The sequence below is a fragment of the Xenopus laevis genome, chromosome 3L (genome assembly GCF_017654675.1).
Source record: "Xenopus laevis strain J_2021 chromosome 3L, Xenopus_laevis_v10.1, whole genome shotgun sequence".
Classification (NCBI taxonomy): Eukaryota; Metazoa; Chordata; class Amphibia; order Anura; family Pipidae; genus Xenopus; species Xenopus laevis.
Window position 1 is genome coordinate 144,857,682 of NC_054375.1, and position 22,462 is coordinate 144,880,143.

The 22,462-nt window shown below is 40.2% G+C and overlaps 1 protein-coding gene across 1 annotated transcript; it reads right to left on the reverse strand.

Moving 5' to 3' along the window:
• Window positions 1–2,361: 2,361 nt before the first annotated feature.
• On the reverse strand, window positions 2,362–21,782 carry pgls.L (6-phosphogluconolactonase L homeolog). The gene is made up of 6 exons (XM_018253643.2): window positions 21,682–21,782; window positions 14,774–15,035; window positions 8,297–8,404; window positions 6,380–6,481; window positions 4,945–5,085; window positions 2,362–3,088 (listed from the first exon to the last, which is right to left on the reverse strand). Exons 2-6 carry the CDS (start codon window positions 15,026–15,028, stop codon window positions 2,951–2,953), a joined length of 744 nt encoding a protein of 247 aa, XP_018109132.1. The 5' UTR covers window positions 15,029–15,035; window positions 21,682–21,782; the 3' UTR covers window positions 2,362–2,950.
• Window positions 21,783–22,462: the final 680 nt, after the last annotated feature.

Here is a 22,462-nt window from a genome sequence, read left to right on the forward strand (position 1 = left end):
GTTATTAAAACCATAATCACCTCTGTGTATATATATTGTGATGTTTTATGGTTTTAATAACACTGGTATATTGTTACACTACGCAGAACGCTGGATTCCGGGGACTCCAATTTGATGTTTTCTTTATCACTTGATTAACATTTTAACACTTGTGATTGGTATATTTGAATTTGCGGTTTAGACCTCACACTTGATATGACATTCTGGGTTGGCTTATTCTTAACTTGCGTTTACACTTCCCTACCTATGGAAAAGTTACACATCACACAATCCCTGCAAGTCACACTCTGTATAATAACTTGCATTTTGCATTGCTGTTTCACTTTGAGAAAGGCTTGTGTTCCAGCCGAAACGTCAGTTTTTGTGCCCACATTAAAGACTTTTTGCTTTTTCCTAAGACCTGTGAGTGCATCTTATTTGGACTAAATTGACATATAAGTGCCATATTAAAGAATCTTATCAAACTGGTATATATATTTAAGTAAATATTGCCTTGAACCACCATTGTGTGATGGTCTGTGTGCTGCCTCAGAGATCACCTGACCAGAAATACTGCAGCTCTAACTGTAACAGGAAGAAGTGTGGAAGCAAAAGACACAACTCTGTCTGCTAATTGGCTCATGTGATCTAACATATGGTTTGTTTGGTGTATTTGTGTGCACTGTGAATCCTGCGATCCCAGGGGGCGGCTCTTGTTTTTTAAAAAGCCAATTTTCTATTTGTGATTACCCAATGGCACATACTTCTAAAAAAGGATATTATAAAAATGATTTATTTACATGAAGCAGGGTTTTACATATGAGCTGTTTTATGTGATATATTTTCATAGAGACCTACATTATTCAAGGGGTATAGTTTTCCTTTAAAGAGGCAGCCCTTGGATGCCTATATGGTAAATAAAAAACACTTTCCCTACCGCTGGATCCTTTCCATAGAAATCTGGCGGCAGCAGTGGGGGTTACCAGTGCTGAAGGAGCGGAATGATGTCATGTTGCGTTGTGATGTCACATCCGCTGATGTCACCGTGATTGTGACACGGTACTATTTATGAGAGCAAGTTGGCATTCTCCCCAATTCTCACCTAACTGGCTGAGCCCCCTCCCTCACCACTGCCACAAACCCTTTCAGGGGTGCTGCCCCACAGTTTGGGGACTACTGCCCTACAATGCATTTTATACATGCAGTGTGAGCAAGACACTAAAGACAATCACACTTTGTGTTAACTCGTTGGTTCTTTATTGTATGTGCGGTCACATGATACAGTTGCAATGTGCAAATCGATTGGAAGCAAATGGTCTCAGTGGTGCCTCCACCAAGGGGCAGATCCTAGAGGGGAGCAGATTTTTAGGGATGCAAGCAGGCAGATCCAACAAATGGAAAAGAGAGGTTCAGAGAGCACTTGGCATGGTGATGTAGTCTATGGTTATTTAGTGGTACCAGGCCCAGACTGGCAATATGTGGGTTCTGGCAAGTAAGTAAAATGCCATAGGCCTCACTACTTATTGAACTGGGGGGTGACTCTGTGTACTTAAAGGGATTCTGTCATGATTTTTATGATGTCGTTTTTATTTCTGAATTACACAGTTTACACTGCAAATAATTCACTCTACAATATAAAAATTAATTCCTGAACCAGCAAGTGTATATTTTTAGTTGTAATATTGGTGTGTAGGTGCATCTCAGGTCATTTTGCCTGGTCATGTGCTTTCAGAAAGAGCCAGCACTTTAGGATGGAACTGCTTTCTGACAGGCTGTTGTTTCTTCTACTCAATGTAACTGAATGTGTCACAGTGGGACTTGGATTTTACCATTGAGTGCTATTCTTAGATCTACCAGGCAGCTGTTATCTTGTGTTAGGGAGCTGCTATCTGGTTACCTTTCCATTGTTCTGTTGTTAGGCTGCTGGGGGGGGAGGGGGTGATATCACTCCAACTTGCAGTACAGTAATAAAGCACAAGTCACATGACTGGGGCAGCTGCCCCTGGTCATGTGACTTGTGCCTGCACTTTAGGAGAGAAATGCTTTCTGGCAGGCTGCTGTTTTTCCTTCTCAATGTAACTGAATGTGTCTCAGTGGGACATGGGTTTTTACTATTGAGTGTTGTTCTTAGATCTACCAGGCAGCTGTTATCTTGTGTTAGGGAGCTGCTATCTGGTTACCTTCCCATTGTTCTGTTGTTAGGCTGCTGGGGGAAAAGGGAGGGGGGGTGATATCACTCCAACTTGCAGTACAGCAGTAAAGAGTGATTGAAGTTTATCAGAGCACAAGTCACATGACTTGGGACAGCTGGGAAACTGGCAATGTGTCTAGCCCCATGTCAGATTTAAAAATTAAATATAAAAAAAAAACAGTTTTTTCTTTTGAGAAATGGATTTCAGTGCAGAATTCTGCTGGAGCAGCACTATTAACCGATGTGCTTTGAAAAACTTTTTTTCCCATGACAGTATCCCTTTAAATGGCTTGACCTATTTTGTATCCCAGTCTGGGCCCGAGCGGCACTTATTAAGGCTACTTTGGGCTTTGTGGTTTATTGCAAGTCACAGATGATTGTGGATGCTGTGGTTCCATTAATGTTCCTGTTGTTTGTATGCTTGGTTTTCCAACAGTGATTCAGAGTTTTCGTGGCTTTCCTGGTTCCGTCTGAGGTCATAGAGGTCAGAGATTTATTTCCGTGGCTAGGACTCTCTGGTTACTGTTCTCTTTGGCTCTTGCTCTTGACCTGGAAGTGACTGTTCTTGAGGCTTCAATTTTCTCTATCATTCCCTCCATACTCCGTTTGCTGAATTTAAGTTTGTGTGCCTGTTCCTGACCTACACTCTGCACGTGGCCTGGATTCTGCCTTCGGCTCTTGTTCTGGCTCTGCCCATGCCAGGTACCACAGAGTACAGGTTGTGTGGCTCCAGACCCTGATAATGATAATATTCTGGGAGCCTCTGTGTCTGGAGAGACTTTACAGAACCGAGTGCTTTTCCACTGGGCACGTTAACTCCCGAGCTGCCGGCTCATCCAGGAACCACAGCAGCTTCCCATGAACAGGATAGACCCGGGCTGCAGGCAAAGGGTCCGATTCCTCTCCCTGTAGTATACGCTATGAGAAATACACAAATACACGTTATATTCCTCTAGGGACACACATGCTGAAATAGTATAAATAGAATGTAACATAACAACTTGTGCTAAAGGGGTAGCTCGCCTTCACATTAACTTATACCCCAATATGTAATATAAGTCACTAAGTTTGCCCGGATGCAGGAACCCATCACAACCAATAAGATGTTTGCATTTAAACAAGTGATTAGTAAATGCTACCTGCTGATTGGTTGCTCTGAGTTACCCTGGGCAAACTTAGTGCCTTTTATTAAATTTCCCCGCATAGTATGTTATAGAATGGGTAAATCTTAGCAATTTTTCAGTTGGACTTCATTTTTTATTTCTTATATTTTTTTTAATTTGCCTTCTTCCAACTCTTTCCAGCTTTCAAAAGGGGGTCACTGACCCCAGCAGCCAAAAACTATTGCTCTGTGAGGCTACTTTTTTTATTGTTATTGCCACTTTTAAAAGTATGGATTGGATAATGAAATGCTACAACCTATGTAGGTATATGGCGCAGGGCATTTATTTGTGTTATGCTACAACCTACAAAACAAAGATATTTGGAATTAGACTTTATTGTGCCTTTTGTGTTACTGTACAATCACAAGGCTGGAGTGACTGGATGTGTAACATAATAGCCAGAACACTACTTCCTGCTTTACAGCTCTCTTGGTTTCCATTGATTAATTACCAGGAAGTAACCAATCAGTGAACTGAGAAGAAAGCACTTGGGTCATATCTGTTGCTTTTGAATCTGAGCTGGATGCTGAGGATCAATTTCAAACTCACTGAACAGTTATGTCCCATGTGGCTCCCCTTAAAGTCGCTGACTAACTCAGAGTTAGAGAGCTGAAAAGCAGGAAGTAGTGTTCTGGCTATTATGTTAGAGATCCAGTCACTCCAGCCTTTATACATTATATTTTTGGCTAATTAACTATATTAGAAACATTTTTTATTTTGCACATTTACTCAGGTTTTTATTTTTACACCGAACTGTTCCTTTAAGGCCTATTTCACACAGGCATTTTGACTGCCACTGCTCAAACATTCTCAAACAAGAGACAGGGGCTTTTCAACACCACTGTTTTCCGCAGGACGACATTCGCCGTCAAATCACCCCATGGGCCTTAAAAATCAGTTTGTTCTCTCAACCATTCCACTTCCTGAAAGTGGGAAGCCAGCCAATCAGCAGCTGACACAGCATTTTATCTTCCTCTGTTTATGGGCAAAGCTGTGATTGGCTACCCACTTACTACTGTCCTTCTGGGGAATAATCAGTACAGCGCTGCGCTATATAAATACATGTTAATAATAATAATAATAATAATAATAATAGGACAAGCCCACCACAACTATTTCTCTTTGCAAATTGCAGCAATGCTCTGGCCGAGCTCAAGTTATCCAACATCAGACATACCATGCTGTAACCGAGACATCAGACAGAAGTAGCTACACGGTAAAGTCTTGCGCGGAACCAATTTCTAAAACCCGAACCCGCGACCCAAACCGCAACCCGAATATTTACCCACTATTATCCTCTACCCGACCAGGACCTGCAACTGCCTTATCCGCAACCCAACCCACAACCCGCTGACCACCATCAAACAGGACGTGATGTTCCTGCAAACCGGAACGTGACCATCAAAAGTGGACGGGACAGAAACACGTTTTGTAAAATGTTAAAAGGACTGAAATATAGACAATATAAGATAAGGTAAGAAATTTAGATGAGACCCGCATCTACACCCACACCTGAAAACCTTACCCTTATTCCACAGGGTACCCCCTTTTTTTGTGGGTAACCCGCGGCAACCCGAGCCGCTGCAGGACTCTACCACAAGGCACACTTACCTTCAGTATAGTTGCTTTGCCCTCTCCTGTGGCCACAAACACCACCATTTTTGCAGCATTAATAACCGGAAGAGTCAGAGTAACCCGCTGAGGTGGGGGCTTCGGAGAGTCACTGATAGGGGCCACAACCTTATCGGTCACCTTGATAGAGAAAAGCAGGAAAGGTTTGTTTTTATAACAAGGAACAGGAGAGAAACAAGTTGGCATTTGCAAGCTGGAAGCTATTTTACATTGTAAATTGAAGCTAGGAATTATGGGTTGTGGTTATGAAATGTTATATTTATACCCCTGGGCCTAACAACTCTGTGCTTGTATGGTTTATATGATATTGAAGTGTAGCAAACGCACATAAATTATTCCTTTTAATGATTGACATAAGTGCCAAGTGATTTATAATACGTCTTTTTATAGAGTGAAAAACTTGGCACTTGTCTGTGTTACGCCTCATTCACACCCTACTCTTATTAAGGCAGTAGAAAAGAAATCCAATGGCACACAGAACTGCTACAAGCAAGGTACACCCAATACGTGTAATGCTGAGGTGCAACATTCGGGGACACACCGAACCTCTACCACCAGACATCTCTTTTTTTAAAGGAGAACTAAAGCCTAACTAAAGAAGTAGCTAGAAATGTTGTACATTATGTTTTGTGCTTCTGTACCAGCCCAAGGCAACCACAGCCCTTTAGCAGTAAAGATCTGTGTCTCCAAAGATGCCCCAGTAGCTCCCCATCTTCTTTTCTGCTGATTCACTGCACATGCTCTGTGCTGCTGTCACTTACTGAGTTTAGGGACCCACTCACAATATACAGTACACATAGAATAGAAATGTCACAATATAAGGCTGATTAGTAATTAATACAGATAATTACTACATGGCAGCACAGAAACCGGTGCAATTAGCATCAGAATTTAATAATCAGCAAACCTGTAGCATCAGCTTATATTACAGCCAGGGAAGCTCATTTTCTGCTGCATAATTAGTGACGAGCCCTAAGCTTAGCTTCTCAACAGCCAATCAGAGCCCACTGAGCATGAGTGTCACAGACACTTTCCAAGATGGTGACCCCCTGTGACAAGTTTGAAGTCCTGGATCATTGCTGCTATTGACAAGCTGAAACTTTAGGCTGATGCAATAAGTTCACTATATAAAACATGGAAGTTTTAGCCACATTCATTTTTAGGGTTTAGTTCTCCTTTAAAGGAGGCAAGGGTGTGTGAGAGCCTGTTGTGTTCCAGTCACAGTTCTGATAAAGGCAGACAATAATAGATGAGCTATGGTAGGTGATAATGAAGCATGTGGCCAGCCACCCAAAGAGATAAGGGTAATGATTTACTAACACTGGGCAGAGTTGCCATAGTGCAGTAACCCATAGCATCCAATACAATAAATACATGTTAATAATAATAATAATAATAATAATAAAGCTCATACCTGTAAAAGAGGGTGTCCTGGGAACAGAGAGGCAGTATGTCCATCAGGTCCGATTCCTAAAATCACAAGGTCAAACACTGGAAGGTCGTCACCAGGGAACAGCTGGAGAGAGAGAGAGAGAGTGAGAGAGAAAGAGAGAGAGTGAGAGAAAGAGAGAGAGGCCTCTGAGACAGTTAAAGGGGAGTTTAGCTAAAGCAACATCTTACTAAGGCATTAATTATGATCCAATAATTCATCCAGAGACACAACACAAAAAAAAACAAGTTTCTGCCTGACTAACACCAGTAGCATTGGCTAGATATTAAATACATTAATCCAGGGCTGATTCAGACATGTCTGTCCCTGTTGTCTGCCCATCCAGCTGCTTTTCTGACAGTCAAGGGAGCTGGAGAGGGGGGGGGGGGGTCGGCTACAGCTTCTCTGTTTGAATAAATGCAACTCCTCCTGTGTCTGGCTATGAGCTCTGGCTGGCATCCCTAGGCTCAATGCCATTTGTCTCCCCTTTATTCGTGCAAATTTTCAATGAGCAATGGGGATTGGCGCATGGGAAATTAAAAAAAACTATTTAAAAAAAAATGTCTCCTGTGCATCCCCCAGTATTTTTTAACCAATGTAGATGTGGTTGGGCAGCATGCCGCCCCCTAAAATCCTGACACCCTAGGCCTGGGCTTTGGTGGCCTTTCCACGAATCCGTAACTGTGTGAGCTGCCCAAACAAATGTGCCACTTTAAGGGAAGGTTCTCTCTTCATGCAAAAAAACAAACAAAACCCTGATTAAAGTTCAGTATTGCCCCAATGAAGGTGAAAGACTTTCCAGGCCTAGTATATATAGTATCCAGTTTTAAAGGGGTCGCTCACCTTTGAGTTTAATTTAGTGTGCTGTAGAGAATGATATTCTGAGACAATTTGAACTTGGTTTTTGTTTTTTATTATATCTGATTTTTGAGTTATTTAGCTTTTTATTCAGCAGCTCTCCAGTTTGCAGCTTCAGCAATCTGGCTGCTAGGGTCCAAATGACCCTAGCAACCATACATTGATTTCAACAAGAGACTGGAATATGAATAGGAGAGGCCTGAATATAAAGACGAGTAATAAAAAGTAGCAACAACAATAAGGGGCCGATTTATCAAGGGTTGAATTAAAAATTTAAATTCGAATTTTCTAATTTTTTTTTTATCGTCAAAACTCTCAACTTGGGAGTTATCCAAATTCGATTCGAGTTTTTTCAAAAATTCTAATCCAATTTTCGAGATTTATCATACTTTAAGAATTCAAATTCGACTATTCAACACCTAAAACCTGCTGAATTGCTGTTTAAGTCAATGGGAGAGGTCCAGGGATCAATTTCGAGATGTTTGCAGCCTTCTTGACATTCTTTTTTTTTTTTCCGGAGTTTGATCAAATTTGATTGAAATTCGATCTGAGTTTTCGGGTCGTTTCAATCGAAAAAATTCGATTTCATTAATACATTTCGATTGGTCGAATTTCCAATTTATGGGAGTTAAAGAAAACACATGAATTCGAAATTTGATCTTTAATAAATATGCCGCCCCGTGTATAGCCTTACAGAACATTTGTTTTTTAGATGGGGTCAGTGACCCCCATTTGAAATCTTGAAAGAGTCAGAAGAAGAAGGCAAATAATTAAAAAAAACTATAAAAAATAATAATAATAATAATGAAGACTAATTGAAAAGTTGATTAGAATTAGCCATTTTATAAGGTGCCAAAACCAAACCTTGAATGCCTTTTGGATGTACACTGTGATACCCAGGAATAAAAGCAGCACACACAGAAGAAAGCACAGTAGGAATATGCAGTGGAACATACAAAGAGCAGAATCCATGAAGCAGACTTATATAGCAGGGGCCACAGGAATAACAGTATATCACAGAATGCCCACAAATTGTGTCCCTACCTCCTGCAGCTTCTTGGTATAATCCACTGCGGCTTCTTCAACAGGCAGTGTTGGGTCAATAGTCACAAACTGAGACTCAGAAAGCAGCCCGAGGGGGACCAGCTGGCGCTGAAATGGAAAGCAGACATTGGAGAATTATTATATCTGATCCATAAGGTGAGGGTATTGGTCATGGAGGAGAAACAAATCGGTGTATTTCAGGGTGGAGGACTGTGGGCCAACCAGTCCGCTCAAAGGCAGCAATAACAATACATTTGTAGCCTTACAGAGCATTTGTTTTTTTGATGTGGGGTCAGTGACCCCCATTTAAAAGCTGGAAAGAGTCAGACAAAGGCAAATAATTCAAAAACTATTTTAAAAAATGCAGGCCAATTGAAAAGTTGCTTAGAATTAGCCATTCTATAACATACTAAAAGTTAACTTAAAGCTGAACCACCCCTTTAAACGTGTGGCTTTGAGAAATAAGGGGTCGTTTTTGACAGTTTTGTCACATGGCAGATTTATCAGAATGTGAATTTAGACCTTAAAAAAACGTACCCACGTTCTTTTCATTCGTATGGGATTTTTAGAACCATATTTATCAAAAATAGAATTCTAACTGTCACCCATTGATAAGTACGATTCTAAAAATCCCATAGGAATGAATAGAACATTGGTGAGATTTCATTTACTAAGATCTAAGCTCACATTTTGATAAATCTGCCCTAAATATTTGTATTTAGTCAATTTAAATACTAAGGAACCCTGGGTTTTGCTCAATGCCAACTAATCGTTGGGATTGAGCATATATGGTAGATTGAAAAAAAATTGGCAAATGGACTTTGTTTACTAAAAGCCAGGCATTCAGTGGCGGAACTACCGGGGGAGCAGGGGGTGCGCGTCATGCACCAGGGCCCGTCCCCCTCTAGTTACGCTTCTGCAGGCATTTATTTAAATTTGGGAATGAAGGTCAAATCATAAACTGCCTGAACGGAAGGTATAAAAGAGCAAAATACTTCCCCTATAGTGTATGGCATCCAACAGGCATTTTTAGCGTTTCTCATCACATTTGTTCCTGCTGGAAACGGAGCCTAAATGCCTAAAACCGCCTTTTTTGGCACCTCATTGCAAGTAACACCATATAAATGTCAGCACTGAGAAAATCTCCTGTGTTTGATTATTGAACATTTCATAATTAGGTAATTTACTAATAATAATAATAATAAAGTCATGTGACTGGTAGTTATTCATGAGCAGGGCCACCATCAGGGGGGACAAGTGGCCCGGACCTGAAGGGGGGCCCGGCAGTGCTGCACTTTTCAAAGAGCCTGGCCCCCCTTGACAGCTCCGAAGCCGTGTCGCCCAATCGAAGTCCCGAACAGCCAAATGTGGAAGTGCCGAACAGACGAAGTCCTGAAACAGCGGAAAGACCCGAATTCACGAAAACAGCTATAATTGAAGTCCTGAAGCCACGAGTTCAATTCTACTGAACACCAATGTGGGGTTTTTTTTTTAATCCCATGGCCACCAATGTTTTATTTAAATACTCTATAGGCCACTGCCACCAATTTTTAAAAAAATAAATTTATAGGGCCCCAATTTTTTTAACTTGTAAGGGGGCCCTGGCACCAAGGTTTTTTTAAAAAATATTCTTGGGGCCCCAATTTTTTTTTTAACATGTAAGGGGGCCCTGACACCAAGGTTTTTTTAAAAAATATTCTTGGGGCCAGATTTTTTTAAATTGTAAGGGGGCCCTGGCGCCAAGGTTTTTTTAAAAAAAATATTCTTTGGGGCCCCAAATTTTTTTTAACTTGTAAGGGGGGCCCGGGCACCAATGTTTTTGTATAAAAAACTTTTACGGGGGACCTGGCGCCAATGTTTTTATTTTTTTAACTTATAGGGGGGCCCTGGTCACCAATTATTTTTTTGGGGGGGCCCTGACCACCAATTTTTTTAAAAAAAAAAACTTATGGGGGCCTGGCACCACAGTTTTTTTTTTTTTACTTATAAGGGGGCCCTGACCATCAATAGCTTTTTATAACTTATGTGTGTGTGGGGGGGTTACCTTTTTTAGCACTGATGTCTGTGTGGTCTTTTAACTGTGATATGGAGTGGACGGGATCTGGGGTTGGGTCCAGGGGGCCCCAAAAATAATGTTGTACGGGGCCCTGTGATTTCTAATGGCAGCCCTGATCATGAGAGTTTTATAAAGTGTTGAGAAGTTAAAAGAACAGTAACAGCGAAAAATTTAAGTGTTTTGAAGTAATTAAAATATAATGCAGTGTTGCCCTGCACTGGTAAAACTGGTGTGTTTGCTTCAGAAACACTAATATAATTCATATAAACAAGCTGCTGTGTAGCCATGGGGGCAGCCATTCAAGCACAGAATACACAGTAGATAACAGATAATCACTACTATAGTTTATATAAACAAGCTGCTGTGTAGCAATGGGGGCAGCCATTCAAGCACAGGATACACAGTAGATAACAGATAAGTACTACTATAGTTTATATAAACAAGCTGCTGTGTAGCCATGGGGGCAGCCATTCAAGCACAGGATACACAGTAGATAACAGATAAGCACTACTATAGTTTATATAAACAAGCTGCTGTGTAGCCATGGGGGCAGCGATTCAAGCACAGAATACACAGTAGATAACAGATAAGTACTACTATAGTTTATATAAACAAGCTGCTGTGTAGCAATGGGGGCAGCCATTCAAGCACAGAATACACAGTAGATAACAGATAAGTACTACTATAGTTTATATAAACAAGCTGCTGTGTAGCCATGGGGACAGCCATTCAAGCACAGGATACACAGTAGATAACAAGTACTACTATAGTTTATATAAACAAGCTACTGTGTAGCCATGGGGGCAGCCATTCAAGCACAGGATACACAGTAGATAACAGATAAGTACTACTATAGTTTATATAAACAAGCTGCTGTGTAGCAATGGGGGCAGCCATTCAAGCACAGGATACACAGTAGATAACAGATAAGTACTACTATAGTTTATATAAACAAGCTGCTGTATAGCCATGGGGGCAGCCATTCAAGCACAGAATACACAGTAGATAACAGATAAGCACTACTATAGTTTATATAAACAAGCTGCTGTGTAGCCATGGGGGCAGCCATTCAAGCACAGGATACACAGTAGATAACAGATAAGTACTACTATAGTTTATATAAACAAGCTGCTGTGTAGCCATGGGGGCAGCCATTCAAGCACAGAATACACAGTAGATAACAGATAAGTACTACTATAGTTTATATAAACAAGCTGCTGTGTAGCAATGGGGGCAGCCATTCAAGCACAGAATACACAGTAGATAACAGATAAGTACTACTATAGTTTATATAAACAAGCTGCTGTGTAGCCATGGGGACAGGCATTCAAGCACAGGATACACAGTAGATAACAAGTACTACTATAGTTTATATAAACAAGCTACTGTGTAGCCAAGGGGGCAGCCATTCAAGCACAGGATACACAGTAGATAACAGATAAGTACTACTATAGTTTATATAAACAAGCTGCTGTGTAGCCATGGGGGCAGCCATTCAAGCACAGGATACACAGTAGATAACAGATAAGTACTACTATAGTTTATATAAACAAGCTGCTGTGTAGCCATGGGGGCAGCCATTCAGTCTGAAAAAAGAGAAAAGGCTCAGGTTAAATAGTAGATAACTGAAAAGTTCTCATTGTATTCTACAGAGCTTATCGGTTATGTAAACCTGAGCCTTATCTCCTCTGAATGGCTGCCCCCATGGCTAAACAACAGCTTATTTATATAAACTATAGTAGTCTTTCTGAAACCAGCAAAAAACTTTACCAGTGCAGGGCAATGGTACATTATAAATGAATTACTTAAAAAAAAAATAAAAAATATTTTTTTGGTGTTACTGTTCCTTTAAAGCAGCTCCAGATGTAACTGAACAGTGTAACCTGATTATATGTGGAACTGGGTCAGACCTCACAGCTGCAGGTGTTCCATTCGTGTTAAGACAGGGAAGGTTCTGGAGAGACCTAAATCATCACTAAATACAAATTGTTTATAAAGGTTTCACTGCCTCTTCCCTGGCAGTTATAAAACTGTCACATTTTGCTTAGTAGGATAAAATATCTGTATTAATACATTGTTATGGGATCTGTGTAGTCTATAAGATATGTCAGCTCATGGTTCAGCTTACGAGGCCCCATACTACAGGTTTGGGACCTGTTATCCAGAATGCTCAGGACCTGGGGTATTCCAGATAACAGATCTTTCTGTAATTTGGATCTTCATACCTTAAGTCTACTAGAGAATCATATAAACCCAATAGGCTGGTTTTGCTTCCAATAAGGATTAATTATATCTTAGTTGGGATCAAGTACAAACTACTGTTTTATTATTACAGAGTAAAAGGAAATACTTTTTAAAACCTTGGATTATTTGTATAAAATGGAGTCTATGGCCTTTCTATAATTCTGAGCTTTCTGGATAATGGGTTTCCTGATAACGGATCCCATGCCCGTACTAAGTTAGCAGGGCGCTGCCCACCATGGGGCCCCTGATTATTATAGACAAATACAAGAGGTCCTCTGCACCCATTGTCAATATATTAAAGGAGACATATAGGATAAATGAAAAAACCCTAATTTTGTAGGCAATTAGAAGTAATATATGGTGTTGCTTTTACATGGTGCTAAAACTTAATATTATCTTTACAAATAGCCCCTTGATTAGAGCGCCCTATAGATGTTCTCTGGTCCCTGTCTGTGTTTCAAATGAGGGGTGGGCGTGTCCTAACAGTCCCTGCTTGAAGCACAGTAGGAGGGGGACAGCCAATCACAGCTCTGCAGTCACACAAGCACAGACAGACTTCAGTTCCCTATCAGGTCCTGCTAGCTGCTGATTGGTTCCTGTCCTACAGTGCAGTGAGCGGAGTGTACAGCCTGGGAATTCAGGGAGCAGGAAGAAGAGAAGGGAGGGATTATTAGGGTTTTTGCAGAAATATTCAATAAATCAGCCTGAAACACTACTTTTATAAACACAATTCTTCTATAGTATAATGCACTGGTACATTCTCATTTTTTACACTTATTTTTTAAAGAAACATTTAAACATATTGTGGCTTAAACTACTGAAAAATGCCTTACCCTTTAAACAAAACAGGGATTGTTTGTCCATATAGTGCAATATATTTAAGCTGGCCAACTACGTCAAAGTCATCCCATATCTGGCCAGTCCTATGCTCAATTTTCGTCTGATTCATTAAGAATTCTATTGCTTCATTATACATTTTACACAGAGACTAAGTTGTACCTGCAACTTACTTGCTGCTTTCAAAGTAAAACTCCCAAACCTTTGTTGCCCCTCCATTGGTCACCACTGGGACCACCTGACTACAGCCAAAAAGGGTGGGAGCCACAAGATGGAGCTGGCCACTGCCCCTGTATATTGCCTCATTGCATCCCTGCTTAATGGTTTTAAAGGACGTGTAAACCCCCTCCAGAAAAATGTAATCAGTGGACGGCCTCTTTGAAATGTTGAGATAACTGCCACTCGTGAGGCAACTTCTTCCTCAAAACTGCTTCACAAACAAAACTTCGGACAACTCCGGAAAACGAATCGCCGCGTGTGATTAGCGCCGGCGATTTTTCATTTTAGCTGCCGCAGAGTGAGGGAAGGCGTTTGGGGAGATAGGCCACCGCAAAGGCGAGGCGACCAAATCTCCCCAAAATGCCCAGTGTGGCCTTACCCTTAAAAGTTGGAAAGATTAAGAAGAAAAAGGCAAATTATTCAAAAACTATAAAAAAAATATTAATAACGAACACCAATTGACGAACACCAATTGAACATTTGCTCAAAATGTGCCCTTCTATAACATACTAAAAGTTAACTTAAAGGTGAACCACCCCTTTAATTAAAAGAAAACCAGTTTTCTTCTGCTTTGTCAATGTTGTAAAACTCTATCGCTGCATCTGGGGTGTCCTGATTGGTCTCCCTTGGGCAATACCCGGAGCAGCGGAGACTGAGAGGACTGTTCCAAGACAACGTTTAACGAAAACCGATATCAGGTATTTAAACAAGGCGTTCTCTGTATCTGGATAACGGATAGCTATGAGAAAGGAGAAAGGCCTGGCACTTCAGTATCTGCAGTCGTTTAATATTGCAGAATTGGCAACATGTTTGGATGACCTGCTCCCTGAAGCTTCTCAGTATCCAGACTTGCAGGTGCAACAGCACAGAGTATGAGCAGGACTTTATACAGCCATGTATTACTGGATACTGCATAGGGGAGCCCCTCCATGAATCTATGTCTGTGTTATAAATGAGTAGTGTGTGTGTGTCCTAATGATCCTTCCCAAAAATCAGGTAGGATGGGGGTAATACTGATAAATGGGTCAATAAATTGGGTCAATTGAGATCTGCAAGCTGGACATATGTTTTAAACAGATACCAGCCTTGTGGATGACTTTTTTGGGGTGTTCCGTACTCACTTTATACTCGCCGTATGTACTTTCGGGATCTGAAAATGGCACCAGCCTTTCATCACAGAAGGCGACTTTCCACCCGGCTGTATTGAGCCCCGCGGTCTTCGGGAGCTCCCGGCTTAGCAGCTGCACCAGACTCCCACCAGATAAAGCCAGCCGGAAGCTACAGGTGCCCTGGGACTCATGAACCAGCAGCTGAGACAGGGAGAGCGCAAGCTCTGCAGGCGAAGGAAACACACAGATCTGACGAGACGAGGACATCACAGACCTAAGGAGAGAGAGAAGTGAATATATTTATATATATATATATATATATATATATATATATATATATATATATATATATATATATATATATATATATATATATATATATATAAATATATACACATATTTGCTTATTGATGCCCTACTAATACATCAGAATAAGACCAAAGGGGATATTTACTAAACTCAGAATGCCAAAAACCTGAAAAATTTGTGTTTTTTAGTATAAAATTCAAATTTTTAGTGGAATAAAAACCACAAATTATTTATACTCCGAGAATGGAAAAAGGCCAAATCCGAAAATCCGGCCAACTCAGGCTTGCCAAGGTTGCATGTCAGTGGGAGAAGTCCCAAAGATATTTTGATCTGCACTGGGTTTTGTGCAATAATATGAAGATTTCGTGGTTTTTGGGCAAAAATCTGAAAAAAATCTGAGTTTTCTAGTGGAAAATTCTAAAAAGTTTCATTTTTTGCCCATTTTTTTCGGGTTTTTTTTCCCGGGAAAGTGCATTAATGAATATGGAGAAAAAAAAAACTTTGTGGAATTGGTCGGAGTTCTTTTTCAGAAAATATTGAGATAAATTCGGACTTTGATAAATGGGCCTCCCCAAGTCTTGTCTGTCTAATTAATGATTTGTAATGATTTAAGAGTTCCTGCTTATTCTGATGCTTTCCCTTATTTGTATCCAACGCTAAAGTACTGCTACATGAGCCTTTATCCTTGCACCATCACCCAAGAGGAGGGCTGGTCTTCATTATTTATTTTTTATAGTTTAATGGGGGTCACTGAACCCTTCTAAAAACACATGCTCTGTAAACCTGCTACTTTTGATTACTCGTCTTTCTATTCAGGCCTCTCCTATTCATATTCCAATCTCTTATTTAAATCAATCAGTGGTTGCTAGGGTAATTTGGACCCTAGCAACCAGATTGCTGAAATTGCAAACTGGAGAGCTGCTGAATAAAAAGCTAAATAACTCAAAAACCAATAATAAAAATCAATTGGGTTATTTATTGAGGTTCGGGTTGTGTTTTCCATGAAAATTCGAGTTTTTGAGTTGATTTTTTGGGTCAAAACTCATTTTTGAGTTAAAAAAAAAAATAGAATTTTTCGAGATTTATTATACACCGATTCTGAAAATTGCTTGAATCCTAAAATACTCCATCTAAAACCTGTCAAGGTCATGTAGGAGTCAATGGCAGAGGTCCCTTCAACCATTTGAAGATGTTAATAGCCTTCATGATATTTGAGTTTTTTTGGAGGATTTTGCCCAAAAACTGGAATAATTACATCAAGTTTTTTTACCCGCCGAAAACTAAATTAATTCTAGTTTTTGGGTTTTGCACCTCGAACTCAAAGAATTGGCTTTTTTCCATTCAAGTTTTTCCTTAAATAAGATACCATTCCAGTTGTGAGTTTATTCAAGTTCATTCGAGGTATTAAAAAACTCTGACATTCAACCTTTGATAAATAACCCCCCGAGATGTTGCAAAATTGTAACAGTTCAGAATCTGCACCTGAATTACTAATCTGCCAGATTGAAACACCAGAGACAGAATCTCCACGTGTGTCTGCCCTTAACGTGCTGCATTCCCTAAACTGCACAAACTCCATAAACTCACAAAGAAGGAAACACAGAGTTGTCTAGAATTCCATCTTGAGTGACCGGGGCGGGGATGCAGCTACAAGTACGACATAATATAAGAGCAAATATAAAGAACACAAATATAAATCACATCAACAGGACTGAGTCTCTTTAGAAGCTGCAGCTTTAATTGCTTATATTCAAGCAAAGTGGAGCCAGACATTTAGGGGCAGATTTATCAAAGGTTGAGGTGAATTTTCAAATTAAAAAAAATTCGAATTTCGAGCTATTTTTGTATACTTAGACTAGGAAATAGTCTAAATTCGATTCAAATTTGCAAAAAAAATTGAAAATTCGATTATCGAAATTGATCATGTACGGTCTCTTTAAAAATTCGACTTTGACCAATCGCCACCTAAAACCTACCGAATTGCTGTTTTAGCCTATGGGGGACCTCCTAGAACCTATTTGGAGTCAATTGGTGGACTTTGAAAAATGTAAGGTTTTTTTGGGGAAAATGTAGAATCGAATTCGATCAAATGCGCTATTACTTTGATTCTTACGATTCGAGTTCGGCCAAATACGGACCTATTCAATTGAAAACTGACCTATTCGACCAAAAAAAAACTTCAACTTAATTTCGGTGGGTCTTTTTGAATTTCAAAGTTTTTTCAATTAGAAATTCAACCCTTGATAAATATGCCCCTTAGGGGAATGGGATCGCAATACACTCGCTTATTAGTGGAGCCAAGAGAGGAGACTACTGACAGAAACACTTGATACCCATTAAACTGCTCCTAAGGGTAGAACTCCACGAGCGTTTTTTTCATCAGATTTTGTAGGTCAGATTTTATCTGATTCTCCATGCAACGCCGCGCAACAGCACAAGCTTTAAAGGGCATGTAAAGGCAAAAAAAATAAAATCCCATTTTTACTTTCTTTAATGAAAAAGAAACCTATCTCCAATATACTTTAATAAAAAAAATGTGTACTGTTTTTATAAGAAACCTGACTGTATGCAGTGAAATTCTCCCTTCATTTACTGCTGTGGATAGGAATTGTCAGATGGTCCCTAACTGCTGAGCAGGGAAACAATCATACTTATGAACAGCAGGGGGAGCCCCCACCTTACTTCCCAGCCATGCAGAACTCAATCATCTTTGTTTATGATGATCCCTAAGCAGCCCAGACCACACTGAGCATGTGCACAGTCTTAGTCTTGCAAAGATGTATAACAAAGTTACAAGATGGTGACCCCCTGTAGCCAACTTTGAAAGCATAAATTATTTGTTTGATTAGGCTTGTGGTGCAGTAAGTTCATGTTTATATTTAGTATACAAAATACAGCATTTCTAGCCTTATTCTATTTTACACTTTACATGCCCTTTAAGGGTAGAAACACGTGGAAGTCGCATGCGATTTGACGTCCGCGTTTTGTCACAGCGCGTCGCCGAAAATGTCCGTGTAGTTCTACCCTTAAAGGATGCTACAAAATCTGATGCCCCTAGGCTACAATGTAAAGTCGGATGGAGTCTTAAGTTCACGCGTTTACAAATATATTTCACTGAGAAAAAAATGTCTTTCCAACGCCATCCGTTTTTTATCTCGTCGAATGAAGACGCAGCGTTCACATTGGACAGTCGTGTTGTGGCGGGTGGAACATTTTACAAGTAGTTTACACATCCAATTTTTGTATCAGTCCTATTATATTTTAACCCAACAGACAACATCCGATATGTAGGATACAATCTGACACCATCCTACAAAAGCGCTCATGGAGTTCAGCCAACCATGCAACTATTAGGGTGGAACAAACGGTAATCCTGCCAATGTCCCGGTCTCAGTTGGGGTGACAGTCCCCCATAGGTAGGCCCCCCCAAAAGCATTGAGTTTACAAGCACTAGGAGGTGATTGGTGCATACATGGGGTGCCTTTTACTCCAATGTGGGCCTTGCAAGGGCAGATTAGGAACTATCATGGAAATGAAAAATTAATATAAGCTTCATCATACTGAAATAAGAAACTTTGTACATATAATCAATTAAATATTCTGCATTGTTTCTGAAATAATCAAGTTTATCTTCACTATCCCTCTCTCAGCATCTTTTTCTCTTCATTCTGTCTTCATTCGGCAATTGGGTGATGTTCATTCACAGTTAGATCCATTATATCTTATAGGGGGGCTCCTTTCCTAGCAGATGTATCAGAGCTCAGTCAAATAACTGATTCCAGTACAAACAAAATAACTGCCTTTTGCACAAATCCTGCATGTAGAGAGACATGATGTTTGGTGCTTTTAATAGAGTGAGCTCTAATACATCTTCAAGGCAAAAGGAGCCCCCCTATAAGATATATTGGATCTAACTGTCAATTAATATCTGACCCCCAACTGCTGCATGAAGAGAAACAGATGGCGAGAGAGGAATAGTGAATATGAATTTGATTATTTCAGAAATGGTACAGAATTTTTAATTTATTGCATTTATAAAGTTTCTTATTTCAGTAGATACAATTTTCATTTTCGTGATAGTTCCCCTTTAAAACTGGGGTGGTTGGCAGGAAAGCTGACAGGCTTGTACCTCCACACCCACCCGGGTCCTTTGGGTGAGAGGTCATTACAATAGAATATATCGGACTGGCCTGTTGCAGTTACAATAATAAATGTAATCTCCATATGTAATAAAAGGTACTACAGTTGCCCAAGAGCAGGAACACATAGCAACCGATGTTTGCGTTTAATCAGGTGACCAGCAAATGCCTCCTGCTGATTGGTTGCTGCTCTTGGGCAAACTTAGTGTCTTTTATTACATAACCCTCCAATAGGTTACTGCACTGGGACAACATTGCACATGTGATTGCGAATGACTCCACCAGTGTTTCTATTGTTTATACCACTGAAAACCTGGAGACACCTTCGTGCAATTGAAACTGAAAAGAGTTAATCGAAAAAAAGATACAAAAAAAAGAAAAATGCCACGAGACTTTAGAATATGGAATGGAATGGAAAGCAGATATATTAAATATAAATATAACAGAGCATAATGTAGCAGAAATGAGCCCATAACAAAAGAGGAAATTCTGTAGTGGGTCTTACAGGCAATATTACACCATATTTCCGCTGAAAAAATAGCAAAGTCAAGTCATCTTATTTCTTACAATACATAGCTAATAAAGGCCTTGACTATTTACTTTATGTCTTCAGAGATTCACACCTTTAAAGCGAGGCTTTAACCTATGAGCTATGAGATTTACTAACGGCGATGTCCCTAAATCCAGCCATTTAACAGGGTAGTTCAAAAAAATTTTTAGTTCTGGCAACGACAACAGATTTCTTAGTTAATTTGCCAATTAGTCATTTTTTAAAAATATTATTTATATATTTTTGGGTTGCTAGGGGTGAATAACCCTAACAACCAGGGAGCAGATTAAAGGGGTTGTTCGCCTTTAAATGAACTGTTAGTCTGATGTAGAGAGTGATATTCTGAGACAATTTGCAATTGGTTTTCATTTTTTATTATTTGTGGTTTTTGAGTTATTTAGCTTTTTATTCAGCAGTTCTCCGGTTTGCAATTGCGGCCATTTGGTAGCTAGGGTCCAAATTACCCTAGCAACCATGCACTGATTTGAATAAGAGACTGGAATATGAATAGGAGAGGCCTGAATAGAAAGAAGAGTAATAAAAAGTATCAATAACAATACATTTGTAGCCTCACAGAGCATTTGATTTTTAGACGGGGTCAGTGACCCTCCATTTGAAACCTAGAAAGAGTCAGAAGAAGACAAATAATTAAAAAAACTCTAAAAAAAAATAAATAACAAAGACCAATTGAAAAGTTGCCTAGAATTGACCATTCTATAACATACTAAAAGTTAACTTAAAGGTGAATCACCCCTTTAAGAGAAAAATGGAAGATAAACAGTAGAGGGGCTTAGGAGAGAAATAAAGAATTGTAATACAGGTCCATTATCCAGAAACCTGTTATCCAGAAAGTTCAGAATTATGGAAAGGCCATCCCCCATGATGTAGATATTATAAATTAATTTACAACTTTTATAGATATATAGGAACGGGAAACGTTATCTGGAAACCCATTATCCAGAAAGCTTTGAATTACGGAAAGGCCGTCTTCCATAGACTCCATTTTATCCAAATAATCCAAATTTTTAGAAATGATTTCCTTTTTCTCTGTAATAATAAAACAGTCGCTTGTGCTTGATCCCAACTAAGATATAATTAATCCTTACTGGAAACAAAACCAGCCTATTGGGTTTATTTAATGTTTACATGATTTTCTATTAGACTTAAGGGATGAAGCTCCAAACTACGGAAAGACCCATTATTTGGAAAACCCCAGGTCCGGGTCCCGAGGCATTCTGGATAACAGGTCCCATAGCTGTAACAGTAAAACTGAAGCCTTACAGTTAGTGCCCCTGTTGCGGGGTTCAGTGACCCACTACCCCATGTAAAACAATTCACAAAACCCCAAAAAACAAATATATCTTAGAACAGGTCCATCTATAACAAACTAAAGGTAAAAGCAAAGGTGAACTTCCCCTTGAGACCCTGGGGATTACACATTTTTGAACATCTGCTGCAGAACTACAATTCCCAGAATTCTCCATTAACTCACAGGAGGAGGGGATGATCAAAGAGGTATTTGAGCTACACAACTGGAGAGCTACAGGTATCGGTGCCTTATTATAGAAGCACTCTCATGCCTCATTGCCAATAAGCATTGCGTTATTCATGGCTGTTTAGAAAGCAGTGCAGTCCGCAGCACGCATGCAATTAAAAGTACTACAATAACATGGTGCTTCTGTGAGCTGTCCCTAAGGGAAGAGCAGGGCATCCCATATAAATTAATATAGGGTTCCAGTAACAGTTCAAGTCCCGCTGCTCACCCCCCCCCCCCTATCCGTGTATAACTCAATGGTTCTGCCCACCCATCGCCTATAGAATGAATGGAATCCCGGTTACAGTCTCGAGACGGCTCACACGCACACACTAGTGACGTCACTAGAGCTACATGTCCAGGACCACTAGCCCGCGCCCCCACTCACCGAGCTCTCAGCGAAGATGAATGAGACGAAAGGGAACAGTCACGTGGGTGGGTGGGCAGAAGTGACAGAATTTGACAGCTCCTCTGTGGCTTCACTAAGGGCGGAAGTTAAAAAAAAAACCCACACACAACAGCATGTAACGTTAGAGGGAGGCGTGTAGCAAGAGGGAAGTGATGTCATGATAGGGTGGAGAAAGTTTTCTTACAGCAGTGGTTGCCTTAAAGGCAGTAAAAGCTTACTTGTGATAAACACAGTGCATTGCACTTAAACAAAATTATTTAAAAAGACAGAGTTGCAGCTATGCCCACTTTAATGCCACTTTTCCTGTCCAGAACCCTTTTGGGCCAGGCCTAAAGGGGCGTCTTTCCCTGCAAATATGTAGGTTTAAATCAGTGGCGCAAACAGGCCCGGATTTGTGGAAAGGCCATCAATGCCCGGGCCTAGGGCGGCAGGATTTCAGGGGGCAGCATGAAGCCCAACCACACCCACATTGGTTCAGAAGTTCTGGGGCTGATCATGAGATACAATCATTTTTTAAATTTCCAATGTGCCCATCACCTAGGGTTGCCACCTGGCTACTATTTTATTGGCCTGGCCGGTAAAAATGATGGATGTTCCCAATGTTATTAATTGGGAAAAAAGATAAATATACAGAAAGGCCGGTATTTTTCTCCAGAAAAGGTGGAAACTGTACCATCACCGCATGCTCCCGAGCTCCTGAGTTGATAATGAAAATTTGTGCATGTGCATAAATGAAGGGAAGGGGACAGGGATGATGAAG

What these genes read in the sequence shown, in the direction of transcription:
- pgls.L (XM_018253643.2), bottom strand. Translation starts at nt 15,028, where the DNA reads ATGTCCTCGTCTCGTCAGATCTGTGTGTTTCCTTCGCCTGCAGAGCTT. An exon ending in ATACCAAGAAGCTGCAGGAG is followed by an intron (nt 6,482 to 8,296) that starts GTAGGGACACAA and finishes CTCTCTCTCCAG; the next exon opens with CTGTTCCCTGGTGACGACCT. An exon ending in GCAAAGCAACTATACTGAAG is followed by an intron (nt 3,089 to 4,944) that starts GTAAGTGTGCCT and finishes TATTTCTCATAG; the next exon opens with CGTATACTACAGGGAGAGGA.